This window comes from Geotrypetes seraphini, chromosome 14, assembly GCF_902459505.1.
Source record: "Geotrypetes seraphini chromosome 14, aGeoSer1.1, whole genome shotgun sequence".
NCBI classification, from domain to species: Eukaryota; Metazoa; Chordata; class Amphibia; order Gymnophiona; family Dermophiidae; genus Geotrypetes; species Geotrypetes seraphini.
The window spans coordinates 21,481,425-21,498,156 of NC_047097.1; the positions used below are offsets into that span (position 1 = coordinate 21,481,425).

Sequence of the window (16,732 nt, forward strand, 5' to 3'; positions counted from 1 at the left end):
GGGTTTTTGCCAGGTACTAGTGACCAGGATAGATTACAGATCACTAACAACAGGTCATCAACTTCACATTTGAGTTTTAGTACCCTGGGATGCACACCATCTGATTCAAGTGATTTATCACTTTAACTTGTCAATTTTGCTCAATACATCTAGATTTACCAAGATTTCTTTCAGTTCCTCTACACCATCACCCTTGAAAACCATTAACAGTTCAAGTAGATCTCTTACATTTTCTTCCTTAAAGACCGAAGCAAAGAATTCATTCAGTTTCTCTGCTATGACCTTATCCTCCCTGAGCGCCCCTTTTGCTCTTGGATCATCCAACGGTCCACAGGTTTTCTGCTTCTGATGTACCTAAAAAATTGCTACTATGAGTTTTTGCCTCTTTGGCAAGTTACTTTTCATATTCTTTATTAGCTTTCTGTATCAATGTTTTACATTTAACTTGCCGGTGCTTATGTTTCTTCTTCTTTTCTTTCATTTGGATCCTTTTTCCATTCTTTTTTAATTCTTTATTGATTTTCAAACTACAAATGCGCCATAAATGAATCACATATATGTACATTGTATAATAAGCGCAGCAAACTTTCAAATATTACTGCAACAATGAAATTTCCCCCTCCCTCCCAGCTAATATACAAACAAATAACTCAAACCTTCATGAAACCATTCATAAAATTACATTCCCTTCCCTCCCCCTCCCCCCTCAGGATGGGGGGGAGGGGAGGAAATTAAATTATTCCTCTTTACAGTATTTAGTCATTTGGATCCTTTTTTCATTCTTTAAGGATAGTTGTTTTTTTTTTTTTGCTCTAATATAACCTCACACTTCACCTTCTAACTATCTTTTTGGGGCAAATTACAAACCACTATCGAAGTCAGAACCTACAGAGTGGCACTACCTACAGGTTCTTTGTTCGATGGTGGCTGCCATTGAAGTAGTTCCCTCGACAAGGGCTTATATATGTCCACTTCAGAATGTGCTGTTGTCTTGTTGGCCTCCCCAGAAAGACTCCCTACAGATCCTCTACCCTGGACGGAGGCAACCTACAACAGCATGACCTGGTGGCTCCATTCCATTCACAGTCTCTAGCAAAAGCGATTCCTGGGTCACACTGACAAAGGATTCCAGCCTGTTTAACTGGGAGGGGGGAGAGCGCACAGAAGTGTTGCTTGGTGCAAGGGAAATGGACATCATCCCAGCGAAAATGAACATAAGAATAGCCTTACTGGGTCAGACTAAAGGTCCATCAAGCCCAGTAGCCCATTCTCACGGTGGCCAATCTAGGGCACTAGTATCTGGCCAAAACCCAATGAGTAGCAACATTCCATGCTACCGATCCTGGGCAAGCAGTGACTTGCTCCATGTCTTTCTCAATAACAGACTATAGACTCTTCCAGGAAATTGTCCAAACCCTAGAACTGAGAGCGGTCCGCTTAGTTCTGTGAAACCTACAGTTGATGCTGGAAGGCAGAGCTGTAAGAGTATTCTCAGAAAATGCCACAGCAGTGGCCTATGTCATCCGGCAGGGAGGCAGCAGAAGCATATTGCTACAGCTAGAGGTAAAACTACTGTTCGCTTAGAAAAGCACCTGCTGACCATAACTGTGGTGCACATAGCCGGAATAGACAGCGTGCAAGTGGACTGCTTCAGTAGACAGATATTGGACCCGGGTCCTGTGGATGTTCCAAGACTTTGTCGGACATTGGGGGCGTCCAACATTCAATCTTATGGCAACAGCACGCAACAAGAAAGCGCCTCAGTTTTTCATATGAAGATACAAGACCGGAAATGCAGGACTGGTCACTCTGGTGCAACCATGGCCAACGTCCAGACTGCTATATGTTTTGTCCATGGCTCTTGAAAAACTGGGTAGTCCGTCCCATAGCATCTTGCCCAAAGAGGGTGATCCTTATGGCCTCAGATTGGCCTCGGCATCCTTGGTATGCAGATCTAGTGTGCCTACAAGTGGATGAATATCTCCAGCTCTAGGACTTTCTCACAAAGGGGCTGATTGCTCTCGAAGATCCATGTTGTTTTGGTCTTACAGCATGGCTCTTGAACTTGCGACACTAGCCAAAAAAATATATTCAGAAGTGGTCATTACCACCCCTACTGAAGGCCAAGAAACCATCCACTCTTTTGGCATTTGCCAAGGCATGGGATACTTTTCAGCGCTGGTTCAATAGGAGAATCTGGAGCCCAACAAAGCCCCAGTATTGTTGGTACTGGACAAGGGATTAGCAGTGGCGTCTATTAAGGTGCAGATGGCAGACCTGGCTTGTTTTAGAAGCCAAGAGAAGTGAGTCCTTCTGGCTGCTCACCTAGGCATTAGATTCTTCAAAGGAGCCCTGAGACTCAGGTCGCCGATCTGAGATCCCTTCCCTTCCTGGAATCTCAATATCATGTTGGAAGGCCCTGTATGAGCCTTTGTAGGCGCTTCTTTCATGGATCTTATGATCAAAGTGGTAATTACCTCAGCCAGAAGAATTTCAGAATTGCAATTTTGTCATGCAGGGAACAGTTTCCAAGGATAACGGAAATGACCTTGCGTGCAGTACCTTTCCTTTTTGCCAAAGATTGTTTCAGTATTTCACATTAACCAGGAAGTCAGGCTACCAGTCTTTCAACCTATGGGTTCTAAGAAGAAAGACAAGGTTTAAGCTGCTGAACGTCTGAAGAGTTTTCTTTCATTACCTGGAAGTGATTGAGTTTCATCTGTCGGACAATCTCTTTGTCCTAACCAAACAATCAACCCAAGGCAGACCAGCCTCCAAGGCCACCATTTCTTAGTGGATTTGGACAGTGATCTCCTCCACCTACATTGTCTACAGCAAAGAACTGCCAGTGTTGTTGAAAGCACATTCGAACACCAATGTAGCCTTCTCTTGGATGGACCCAAGGGTGATACCTCTGGAAGAGATATGTAAATTTGTGACATGGCCTTCCCTACATATTCACTAAATTCTATAGAGTGCATGTAGCAGCACAAGAGGATTCTGCTTTTGATCCTCAGAACTGAAAACAGATTTCTCTCTCCCATCAGGGACTTTGGAGACTTCTTAGGTATATCCCTGAGATTCAACATACCATTCCTTACCTTGATAATCTTTTCCAGTAGATAGGAATGGTATGCTGAAACCCTGGCCAATAACTTCTGATGGTCCTGTTTCTGCCTTATGCTTCATGGTCCTCTCCATAGCTAAGTCTTCTCTGCCAGTTGAGCTATGAGTTCAAAATCAGTTTGTAAATAAAATCTAAAGAGATAATTGAGATTCACTAATATTCAAGCTGTTACTTTTGTTTGGTGTGTTTTATTGTTCAATGGTAATGTTCGTTCATTTATATGTTACATTTTCAGTGACTGTTACAATGTTATATGAGCAGATCAGAACCTTGGTTTTGGGGAGTTCCCCATGGCTGCCTCCTATCTTTTACTTTAGAGCTCTTGCATTCTTTGGAACGAACTGAAGGGGTTGGCAAACTCCTGGAAGAAGGAGAAGGTTTCAAAAGCTGCGATTTGACATCTTTCTGCAGTATGCTCGTGAGAATGGACAAAGTACCTTAAGGTTCAGCATTCCATTCCTATCTACTGTAAGAGAGCTTTTCAATGTAATTACATGGAGAAAGAATTTGTCCCCATCTCCACGGATAACTATGGGAAACCATCCCATGTCATTCTTTAGTGTCTTATCTCAGCCTTAGTCCTTCTACAGCAGCATTCTTCAGTGCAAGACTTGAGGTCAATGGCTGTGCCTATTCATGCTCAGATTCTTCCTCTCTCCTTAAAAGAGTGACATGGGGATGGTTTCCCACGATTAACTGCAGGGACAGTTCTGACAAATTCTGACCTTGTGTCTTTTCTTCTAAGAAACTAATATCTTTTTCACATGAATCTACACAACATACTCTACGCTTTCAATGAAACCAACTCCTACTTTATTGCATTTTGAAGTGTATTTTAGATAGCAGAATGTGAAGTGTGCAAGGATACATTATTAAGGACTTATTCACAAGATATTGCATACTATTTTTGTTTTGTATTGTACATTTTCTGACGTAAGAGACATTTTTAAAGCATTTAGAAATCATTACTATTAATGTATTTCTTCCTCTAGCACTGGACTTCTTGGAACAAATTTTGACCTTTAATCCCATGGACAGATTGACAGCAGAAGAAGCGTTGTCTCATCCCTATATGAGTATCTATTCTTTCCCTCTTGATGAGCCTATTTCTAGTCATCCCTTTCACATTGAAGATGAAGTTGATGATATTTTGCTAATGGATGAAAGTCACAGCCACATCTATAATTGTGAAAGGTAATGTAGAAGCACAGCCAGCTAAGTAATTTAGAACTGGGAGTGGAGCGTAGCCTCATGGTTTGAGCAGTGGGCTGAGAACCAGGGAAGCCTAATTTAAATCCTGTTGCAGCTCCTTGTGATCTTGAGGAACCCTCTATTGCCTCAGGTACAGAATTTAGATTGTAAGACTTCTGGGGAGAGATGAATACCTACTGTACCTGAATGTAACTCATTTTGAGCTACAATTGAAAGCATGAGCTAAATCCAAAATCCTTTTTCTTCCTTTCCCTTTTAAAGCTTTTCGGTATATTATAGAGATTTTTTTTAAATTTATATTTAATTCTTAATATATAATACACATTAGTGTGAAATGAACAATGTGTTTTGATTTTGATACAAAGTAGGAGGAGGACAAGTGCTATGCCAAATGCATTACTGTATCACAGTATCTTTCAACCCGTGTACCACGACATAGTGGTGTGCCCCAAAGAGATTGTGGGTGTGCAATGAGAGATTCCAGAATTTTACTTTATTTTTAAAAATTTCCTTCATACATATACACTAGAATAAATGATGTACATCGATTATGCAAGAGTCTGTCAATGTTATGAGCATCTAAGTGTGTAAGGATTGTTCAAGTGGCTGCAGACTTGAACATCGAGGCCAAAAGAATTGCCAGAATGGATTCTCTCTCCCACATGATTGGGCTAGAGACTCCGTTCTGTGAATTCAAATAACAGACGAGGAACAGCTATGTAAAAACAAATGGTTTATTGACAGAGCTCTCATGGTCTAGGAAGAGCAAGCCCTCAGAATTTCAGTGCTCTTCAAAGAGAAAAAACAAGGCAAACTGATTTATACCCTATGTGACATCATTTTTAATAATTATCATGCTTTAGAATACAATGGTACAGTTGATCACATGACTCCTTTCCAAAAATGCCTTACGTCAATGTTAACATTAAAAGTCCATTCTGTTAAGTTTTTTAACCCAGCAGGTGGCAGTGTTTCACTATTCTTCCTAAATCACCCTTGATCTCTGACCTCTCCAAATATTAACCATGTCGGTAAAAAGCCCTACTTCCTGCAGACACATCTTAACTTCTGTATGACCTTCAAATTAGTATTGTATTTTCTAATCTATAAGAAACAGATTCTCTGTAAAATACCCAAATTTCCTGTTCCTCTGAGAACCTTATCCCCATAAATCTGTGTCTCTTAAGAGTCATAAAATCAATCTTCTGAACTTCCTAGCATTAGCTGAAATGTAGAATTAGCAATTTAGACAGGGAATGCCAATCTGTGAGTTTAATCTCTTTACTACAAGGCCTCAAGGCTGAGTTTCCAATGCAATGTGCAGGCACTGTATTTATTTATTTTTTTTAATTTATTCACTTAAGTTTGATTCATTCACAATCTTAGTCTTCATATCATCGGTGACAACTGTCACACTTGTAAATTCCAGGAATCTTCAACAGGATACAACCGCCCAAACAAGCATCATTTTTTGACATGATTTGGTCAGTCAATCCTGACAAACCTCCCTTACCAAGGCAGTAGTGGCTGCCAGTGAACAAGAAGCACTGTAAACAGGCTGCTTCTGGCTAGCTCTGGCTAGGCCTTTCTTCTGCCGCATCAAAAGTGACATGGCAGAGGAAAGGCCTGGCCAGGGCTGGCTGAAAACAGCCTGTTTACGGTGCTTCTTCTGTTCACCGGCTGCCGCTACTGCATCAGTAAGGAAGGGAGGGGGGTTGTCAGGATCTGCTGACGCTGCTGCTTTGGGAACAAAGGAGTGTAGGTTGTCAGGATTGGCTGCTGCTTCGGGGGCTGAGGGAGGGAGATTTGTGGTTGCCTGCTGCTTCAGGGGAGGGAGAGAAGGAGGATTGTTTGGAGGTTGTCTGAGGAGTGTGGTGGGGGCTTTTTTTTTTTTTTTTGGCCAGTTTTTTTTTGCCAGTTGATTGAGAGTGCTGGTTAATTGAATGCCGGTTATCTGAGATTCTACTGTACTGTATTCTTACAGACATTTTTCAAGTGACTGCTTTTATGCATCATTACTAATACTTTAAAACTAATAACTTACAGATATCAAGAAAGCCAATTGTCTGACCATGACTGGCCAATATATAATAATTTTGAAGTTGATGAAGTTCAGCGTGATCCAAGAGCTCTTTCTGATGTCACAGAAGAAGAGGAAGTGCAAGTTGACCCTCGCAAATACTTGGATGGAGAACGTGAAAAGTATCTGGAGGACCCTGCTTTTGACTCGCACTTCACTACTGAGCCTTGCTGGCAATATCCAGATCACCATGAAAACAAATACTGTGATCTGGAATGTAGCCACACTTGCAATTACAAAACAAGATCTACTTCTTACTTAGATAATTTAGTTTGGAGAGATAGTGAAGTTAACCATTACTATGAGCCAAAACTTATCATAGATCTTTCTAACTGGAAGGAACAAAGTAAAGAGAAGGCAGATAAGAAGGGCAAGTCAAAATGTGAAAGGAATGGATTAGTGAAAGCTCAGATAGCCCTAGAGGAGGCCTCACAACTAGTTGAAAAGGAAAGGGAGAAGAATTCAAGTTTTGACTTTGATTCATTTATAGCAGGCACCATTCAGCTTAGTTTACAACATGAGTGTTCTGATATTGACAAACTAAATGACTTGAATAATTCTGTATCCCAAATTGAATTGAAAAATTTGATATCAAAGTCAGTAAGCCAGGAAAAACAGGAAAAAGGAATAGCCAATCTGGCACAATTGGGAGTTCGAAACCAAAATTCTTGGGATAGTCTCTTTGTAAGTACTGGAGAGGAGTGCTTCCTCATAGATCAGTTTTGTTGTGAAGTAAGGAAGGATGAGCAAATTGAGAAGGAAAATACATACACCAGTTACCTAGATAAATTTTTTAGTAAGAAGGAGGATGTTGAAATGTTAGAAACAGAGATGTCAGAAGATGGAAAACTGGGAGAAAAAGAGAAAGGTGAAAGTGTTATTAATTTTAGTGGGGATATCTTCTTCAACAAGCAACTGGAGTCTATTGGGATCCCTCAGTTTCATAGTCCTGTTGGTTCACCCCTTAAATCAATTCAAGCCACGTTAATGCCTTCAGCTATGAAATCATCCCCCCAGATCCCCCATAAAACCTACAGCAGCATTCTGAAACATCTAAATTAAAACACTCAGCAGACAGTTCTTTTGTATTCATGATTTTTTTTTAATTAGTGTAAATTTTTTTACTTGAATCAAACAGTGTAATTTTAGTACATATTTCATTTAGTTTTCAGTTTACATTGTTTTTACAACTCAGAATGAATTTGTATACAGAACGAGTAAGTCTTTGTTTTAAACTGGCATGTTGTTTGCACACACAAAATTAAAGAATTTAGTAAAATAATGCAATGCAGGAGGAAATGGCAAAAGACAAAATGCACTAAACCAAGTAAAAACATTCTGTCTTCAAAACACTTGTCCATGTTTTGGAGACAAAAATTAATCTTGCCTTGAAATTTACACAGTGAGACAGTACATAATTGCATGAAAATATCTATTTTCCCTCTCCCAATAAGTCAAAACTTTTTTTCAACAAGCATTGTAGGAGTTTTCATACTGGATGCATTTCTTAAGACACATGATACCAGCAGCAATTGAAGAATACAGATTTTGGTATGCATGTGTTATCTACCTCAAGGTAACAACAGTATGTGGCTGACCATTAGCCACCCCATAGTGCTTTACATCATGCACTTCTGTTAAGCCAGCATTACTGTAGTAGTTATCCTCTATGAGAAAAATCAGTCAATATTTGCAGATGTTCTGGTAATGCATTCTTTTTTTAGTGAAGTGTTATGCAGTATTTTTATTTATTATAGCAAATATGTTCTGTATTTAATTAAAGTCAACCTGATTTTTGAAATGGATTGACATAACTTGTCTAGCACTATGGTTTATTACCTACATTGCTGAATATAACATCAGCTTATTTTGGAGGCTTTCCACTTAAATCATTTTTATTTTATTTTTATAACTTTCATTTCAAGGAAAGTACTCACTGTGTATAGGAATTTCTATTCTCCAAGGACAAGCAGGCATTATATTCTCGCATGTGGATGACATCATCCACAGACCCTAGTATGGACACTGCCAAGAGTACTGTCACTTTAAATCTTTAGACAGTGTCCATACCAAGCAAGTGCTGGTCCCTTTCTGCCTAACATCTGCTCATAGGACTATCAGTTCTTTGTTTTCCGCAGAGCTGAGAAGCTGTCTCTTCAGTTTTCTCATCAGCATGTCGAATCTTTCAACATTTTTTGCCTTCACATCCTTAATTTTCATAGTTTTCATAATAATTCTTTGGGGGGGTTTTGTGTTCCGGGGTTTTTCCTGACTTTGGTTTATTTTTGTCAACCCCAGGAGCTTCGATCGTTTTGGGGATACTTTTCACTTGAGCTCTCCAGGCCATTGAGCCCTTTGATTTACAGCCTCTTTTACAAAGCCACGCTAGCGGCTGCTGTGTGGCAAAAGCCCAGAAGCCCTTTAAATTTCTATGGGCTTCGGGGCTGTTAGCGCAGCGCAGCCGCTAGTGCAGCTTTGTAAAAGAGGCTGTTAGTGTTGGCCACTTTTCCTCCATGTCAAAGATGATACCATGCGACTTTAAGAAATGCTCTTGATGTAATCAGACCATCTCAGTTTCTGACTCACATAATTGGTGTGTCCAGTGTATGGGTCTTGAACATTGGGACATGTGCTCTCTGTCTCCATATGCAAAAGAGTCATTCAAAGCCTGGACCTTCATTTTCAAAAACTTTTTAGTACTGAGTCAGGATTGACATCAATCATGGGGGATTCAGAATCAGAAACTCAAGCCTCCCATGACCCAGGCATTGACATCAGCGCCAAGTACATCAACACCACATCCAGAGTGTCATGCATTGAGCTCCTTGAAGAGGCAGGACTCCACATCATCTTCATCATTGCCTCAAATATCAAAGGATGTTGCATGTAAGAAAGCTAAAAAGCACAACATTCTTCTCCTAGGTATGCCACTGCATTCTCCCAGATATTGACTTCTCTATACACAGTAAACATGGATGCAGAGATGACTGTTCTCTTTCCATTGAGATGATGTTTCAATGCCTCAACAAAATCAAGAAATATACTTTATTTAAAAACTGGGAGACTCTTATCAGTCCAAGTAGCTCCTAGAAAGATACAATGTAAAGAATTCAATTGTGTCCAGGATTTGACAGAACTCTACTTCAACACCATTCATTAGTTGTGGAATCTGCCCTTAAGCATTCATACACTTCTGCTCCTCCAGGCAGAGAAGCCAGAACATTGGACTCTTTTGGCAAGCGCGTTTTTAGTAATTTACAAGTTTCAAGTAATCAAAGTGGTTTTACATAATAAAAATTTTAAAATGCAGGGAACAAATGCATTACATCAAAGAAACATCAAGAGACAAACTTTCTTGACTGACGTGACTAACCAGAACAAAACAAACTAGCACATGAGGAAAAAGGGAAGAACTACAATCAATGATAGGAAAGAACAATTTATGCCCATTTACTTTCAAATCTTTACTAAAACAATTAACAGAATTTGAGTAATTTTTCCCCCCCCCCTTCAATTTCAACAATTATCTAAGAACTTGTTTACTATTAGAAAGTTCATAGCTAGTGCAGCTTTCAATGCCTCTGATGGTTTTTCCAGAACATCTGCTTTAGCAATTGCAATGCACCATTTGGCCTGGCTTTGAGTTTCTGCTTATGGAATAATAGATCTTAGGGCAGCTTATCTAGCAGGGAAGCAGAATGTATTAGCAGACTTCTTCAACCCCATGAATGGTCTCCCAGCACAGACATCTTATGTCTTATTTCTCCACCTTGGGGACACTGGATCTCTTCACTTCTCCCAGCTATTCTGCTCCAGACCCTTTACCCTCGTCATTGGAGTTGGATCACTTCTTTATTGATTGGGATGAGATTCCTCTACACATTTACTCCAGTACCTTTTCATCAGAAAAATTCTACTCAGACTTCACCAGGAGCCTGATATTCATAGCACCTTATTGGCAGCTTCAACCTTGGTTTCCACTCCTCTTGGAGCACTCATCCAAAAAACTATGCAAGCTATAGTCGTTCCTGACACTCCTCATGCAGAACAATGGATTGATCCTTAATCCCAATCCTTGATCATTAACACTAACAGCATGGTTTCTTCCACTGAGCAAGTAAAGCGTTATGCTTTCGGCTGCAGTCTCTGCTGTCATTGACATGTCTAGAAAACCTTCTACTCAGCAGTGTTTCCGTTTCAAATGAATGAGATTTTCTTCCTGGTGTGCAGTGCATTCTTTTGAACCAGTTGCATGTCCACTTCCATCCATCCTGGGCTACCTTCTTCACCTCTGACTCTGGTCTAAAAACCAAGTCAGTTGGGTGCATCTTTGTGCTATCTGTGCGTTTCACTTTCCTCCGGACAACAATCCTCTGTCTCTTCATCCCTTGGTAGCCATGAAAGGATTTTACTACACCAAACCACTTAGCAGGCCTTCACCTGTTACCTGGGATCTAAATGCAATACTATTTACTCTTATGAAGTTTCTTTTTGAGCCACTAACAACTTGCTCTCTCAAACTTCTTACTTGGAAAGTTGTTTTCCTCATAGCCCTCACATCTACACACCTTGTGAGTGAACTTCAAGCTCTTGTGTCTGATCCTACCTACACAAGATTCTATTATGGACAGTAGGGTTCCAAACTCGTCCAAAATTCATCTCAGAAGTCATCTCAGAATTCCACCTCAACCAATCCATCATTCTGCCTATTTTCTTTCCAAAGTGACATTCCCTTCCTGGAGAAGCAACTCTTCACATCTTGAACTGCAGATATGTTCTAGCATGCTACCTTGATCAGACCAAATCTCATACAGGATTCTCCCATGTCTTTGTGTCTTTTGACCTTAATAGACTCAGAGTTCCTGTTATCAAGAGAACCATCTCTACTTGGCTGGCAAACTGTATTGCCTTCACGTATATTCAGGCTGGGCTGATGCTGCAGGGCATGTACAATGTTCAAGCTATGGCTGCCTCATTTCCGTTCCTCATCCATTGAAGACATCTGCAAAGTGGCTACTTAACCCTCGATCCATACTTTTACCTCTCACTACTGTTTCGAGCAAAACTCCAGAAGAGACAATTGGTTTGGAAAAGCAGTTCTACAGAATTTTTTTAGTTCCTGAGCACCATCTTTCCATCCATCCACTTGGGTTTTGCAAGGCTCATGTTTATATATCCATTATCCTCATCCAGAGCCGTGATTCTAGCAGTTTGGGAGTCTCACATGTGAGAATATTATGCCTGCTTGTCCTCCGAGAAAACAAAGATACTTACTGTGTAGCAGGTGTTCTTTGAGGACACCAGGCATATATTCTCACAACTTGCCCACCTTCCCTAGTTAGCTTTTTAGCTTCATTATTCAACTGCTGGTCCTGTGAGCTGACATCAGGCAGGAAGGTGCTAGTACGTACGCGGAATGGGCACTGCCTTTAAAAATTTATAATGACAGTGCACCTTGGTAGTGTCCATACTGGGTTCTGTGGATGACCACCCACATGTGAGACTATATGTCTGCTGTCTTTGGAGAGCACCTGCTATAGGTAAGTATCTTTGCATTTAGAAGGTGCTTGACCTATCTCTACAAAGATAAATTAGGAACTGCTTTGATACAAAATGCTCCTAGAGTCTTAATTGTGTTCATTTTTTAAACTTCTTTGTAATGTTAGCATTGTGTGCATGGAAGTAATTAAGGTACATTACTGTAGGTTGCAAGTTGTATATGGTAAGACTTTTTTTGTTTGTTTTTACTGTATGTTTTTACTGAATGATATTTTTTCCAAGCCAGCATGAATAAAATTAGGTTAAATATAGCATGTAGCTTCTCAAGTCTTCTGCAAAATGTTTTATCTTTGGATTTAGATACCCTCTCTGATTTCTCTATTTAAACAGCAACAAAAGTAGAGCAAAATAACATTGCTGGTACAACGGACTTGTTTTTAATAATTGTACAATAAGAAGAGATATTAGTGTAAATTGTAGTAATATGTGAATAACACAACTACAGCAAACAATGTCTCCATGGTTTATATCCTCCTGTTCTGTACATTTTTGTAGCTTGTGTTTTTTTATTTTTAATTTGCATATACAGAAAGGCAACATTCGAAGCCTTTTTCTGCAGGTGAAAAAGCAGTTAATGCACAGAAGCGGGGGCTTTGAATATTGCCTATTTCACATACTTTTATTTGTGGACTCAAGACATTCCTGGGGTGGAGAGAGGAACAATGTGATTAGATTTGATTGAGCAATAATTTTGTTTTGATTATCATTCAAGCAAGTAAGCTTTGGGGCAAGTGAAATCATTTCCTTTGACCAGGGAGGAATGGTGAAATCATTAGATGCCAGTTGGTAGAAAATAATCAAACTAAAAATAAAATGTTGAATTTTAAGACAAAGTATTAAAGCAGAGAAGGGAGGAATGAGTGGTGGTCCATCTCAAAATAAGTACCCCTCAGTTTTCAAAGACCCAATAGTTCCATATTATTCTTATCAAGAAAGAGCATCCAATGCAGGCTTTTATGTAATCTGAAAACTTTAATGCCTGCTGATGCAATCGCACATCTCTAACACATATCATTTCTGATATAGAACACAGCATCTCCTGAACTTGTAGTTCTAAGGGATTCCCAAAAATGCTAGACTAAACCAACAATGTCCAATCTCTCACAGTAATTTCAGCTGATGTAAGAGCACATATCTAACACATCATTTCTGATACAGAACACTGCATCTCCTGAACTTGTATTTCTAAGGGATTCCCAAAAGTGCTAGACTAAACCATCAATGTCCAACCTCTTACTGGGCTCAATTGCTGTTCAAAATGTGGAACCTGATGATTTCCTTGTGAATTCACCTTCAGGCATCCTATCTGTCCAGTAATCTCAGCCACTTGGTGGAGAAGCTGAGCTTGTAGCTGGGTCATCACTAATAGTTCCTCAATGTTTCAATCATACTGAACAAAGTCAGGTGCTGCAACATGCCATCCATAGATTTGTTTGCTTCTCAGGACACAAGTATCAATTTTTCCACAAAGCCAGCTTAGCAAAGAATGTTTCTGCTGCCTTTGCAATTCTGTAGAATCTGCCCATTCTACTTTTAGAGTCATCAAAAAAATCCTTTCAGACAGATCACAAATAGCACTGTTCTGTTTTTGTTAGCTGTAGTTTTGATGGCTCATTGAACTTACCAAGCAGCAACCGTTTCCTCTGAGGACCCAGCACTGTCTTCTAACACAATAGGATGCCAGCCTTGAACTTCCCAATCTCAAATCCCTAACTTTGATAACATGGTTATTGAGAGTTAAATGATTTCATCTCTATTGATGTTTTTCTGTCTTCCAGCACTTTCAAAATTCTTCAGGTTGCCTAACTCCTGAGTTCCTAGACTACCTTTGGTACCTTTCTAAATCAGTCCTTAAAATAAATTCAATACACATTTCACCTTTTCACTATTGCAGCCTTTCAAGAACACATGGAACCAAGAGGTCAAGATCAGTCTAAGCCTTTTTCTTGATTTCACACAAGGATTCCTTTACAGAAAACTATCCATCCAAACCCCAGTTACATTAAGGGAATTCAACTTGTCCTAAGTTTGAACCTCAGTTCATGGAATTTTCTTTTGAACTTTAAAGACCACTCCCAGAAAATTCTTCTTTATAGCTATCACTGTGGCATAATGCCATTTTTCTGAACCCATCATAGCCTAACCAAACTTTTGTATGGCTGATGCCAGAACCAAATTATTATAGAGGGTACTGCAAAGCACTCTGGATTTCTAATACTGCAGCTTTGCCTAACTCCCAAAGGATGAAGAAATAAAAAATGTTCATAGTTTTCTGCTATGTGTGTGCTGTAAGGCCTGGAGCAAGAGCTTTCTCAGTGATGAAGACCTTGAAGAATGCAATCATGTTGTCCTTATCTTCATATTCCCTTGATGTCACTAATCATTGAGGATATGGCACATATGATAGCAATTGCCTGATTTGCTATGCTACTATTTGTAAGCTCTGCTCCAGCCAATCAGAGAAACTGCTTAGTGTTCAGGCATATGTGCACAACTCTGATGATATGAAGAGATTGGCTAAAGAGAAGATTTTACTGCTTCTCTGCTTTAGACTTTGCTTTCTGTTATCCTCTTTCTACAGGTCTATGCCCAAGTGTACAAGACTGATTTGATTCTATACTGCTTCCCAGCAGAATACTAAGACTCAGAAACTTTCCTCTTTGTACTCGCAGGCATGCCATTGTGAACTTCTGAAAGTTCAATATGGCTCACCACTCCTCCCCTAACTAAGTTTGGCTAGAGCCAGTGAAGGAGATAAACCACCTCTACATGGATCAGCAGCCTTCATGTGACTGTACTAGGAGCTGGCATCGCCTACCACAAAGGTTATATGGCTATGATATTCCTTTTTCTAGTTTAAGGAGATTCTCCTAAGAAGTAGAAGTCAGGCTTTGTGACACTGGTCATTAGAGAAAGTTTGGTAGTTGTGATAACATAGGATTTTGTAATGAGACAACTGTTGGGAGATATTTATGCTTTTGCTTCTGTTGTTTATCCTGCCAAGTGACAATAAATTATTATTTTTGAAGAATAGAATTCAGTTCTTTTGTGCAGTTCTTATTACCAGCAGATGTAGTAAACCTAAGATGTACAACTGTAAACATTATCTTAGGCACATATGCCTCCTAAACTGCAAGTCTTACCCTGAACCCAAAGTTTCTAGCTAAGATTATATTGAAATTCCGCATAAGTGATTGTCTTGCCAGTCTTCCCCAAACAGCATTCCCATCTGGTTAAATCTATACTATACACCTCGAACCTCAAAGAAGCCCTTTTTCTTACCTGTGAGGTACACAGTCTATTCAAAAAATGTTATAAGTTGATCATCTCAATCCATACAGCTCAGGCCTTCAGTTAACTAAGCATACACTTTCTCAATGGGTGTCGGACTGCACTGTCATTTGTTGCCAAAATGGGCATTCAACCTCCGGATTTCATTGGTGTCCTCCCATTCTGAGCTAAAGCAGCAACCATCTATCACAAATTGAATCCATAGTGGAAATTGACAAAGCTGCAACTTATCTGCCCACACCTTTGACAAACACTTGTTTGAATTTCTGCTCATGCTTGAACACTGTATTTGGACAGTACTACAGAACCTTAGTTCCCCCAAGTTGTTGTAAATCCTAAAAACTCTGACAACCTTCTGGTTGGTAATTACCTATAAGTGTGAGTGTATATCTGCTCGTCCATGGAGAAAGTAATATGGATTTCCTATAATGTGTGTGTTTGGGGTGGGGGGATCTCCATGGACATTAGGGCAATAGAGCCATACTAACCATCCAGTATAGAAAATGTAGCTTTTTGAGACTGAGTTGAAAGAGAACAGAGAGAGCATGCAGGAGTTCATGCTTAGGCAGGCTGCCATTCTGAGCTTTCAAAAAAAATGATATCATCTGCTAGAGCCTGTCCCATAATTTGACTGTATTTCCTTGCAGTCCACAGTGAACCCCCATTACAGGTAGGCAATTTTACTTTCCTGTACAAGTAAAATGTTTCTCTGAGGACAGGCCAGTATAATCATTACATTACATTAGAGATTTCTATTCCGTCATTGCCTTGCGGTTCAAGGCGGATTACAAAAGAATTACAAAAAAGGTATTACATGAAGATATCTGGTAATTTCTAGAGGAGATACAGAGTAGACGAGGTTGCTTTGGGGAATCAGGAAGGTATTAGGGAGTGGTATTGGTAAGTGGGAAGGAGCTAGTATTAAGTCGTTTGCAGGATTTTTTTTGAAGAGTAGAGTATTTCTTTTCTGAATGCTTTGTAGTCTGGGGTCATAATTAGTAGATTGGAGATTTGGTTGTCGAGTTTTGCTGCTTGTGTGGCTAGGAGACCATCATAATTTTGTCCGTTTGACTTCTTTGATTGGAGGGTACGTGAATGGGGTGTGGGGTTTCCTATGTCTAGTTGATGAAGTTTGAATGAGACAGTTGTTCAGGTACATTGGGCTGTCGCCGTTTATGGTTTTTAATAGTAGACAGTAGAATTTGAATAGTATTTTTGCTGGAATTGGAAGCCAGTGTAAGTTGAGGTATGCCTCTCTGATGTGGTCATGTTTCCTTAATGAATAGATAAGTCTCAATGCTGTGTTTTGGATTGTTTATAGTTGTTTTATCATTGTTGCTGGGCAGGGGATGTAGAGAATGTTGCAATAGTCTAAAAGACCTAGGACTAGTGATTGTACCAAGATCTGGAATTGTGTTCTATCAAAGAATTTTCGAACTTGTCTTAAGTTTCTCATAACTCCG

The 16,732-nt window shown here is 39.7% G+C and overlaps 1 protein-coding gene across 3 annotated transcripts in view; it reads left to right on the forward strand.

Moving 5' to 3' along the window:
- The window catches only part of MAPK6 (mitogen-activated protein kinase 6), a 77,396-nt gene extending 62,385 nt beyond the window's left edge, over positions 1-15,011 (forward strand). For all 3 annotated transcript variants that reach the window (XM_033919942.1, XM_033919945.1, XM_033919944.1), the window contains exons 5-6: positions 4,120-4,321; positions 6,386-15,011. In XM_033919942.1, the coding sequence (XP_033775833.1) occupies positions 4,120-4,321; positions 6,386-7,481 (1,298 nt within the window). In that variant the 3' untranslated portion in view covers positions 7,482-15,011. The remainder of the gene's footprint in view (positions 1-4,119; positions 4,322-6,385) is intronic.
- The last annotated feature ends 1,721 nt before the right edge of the window (positions 15,012-16,732 follow it).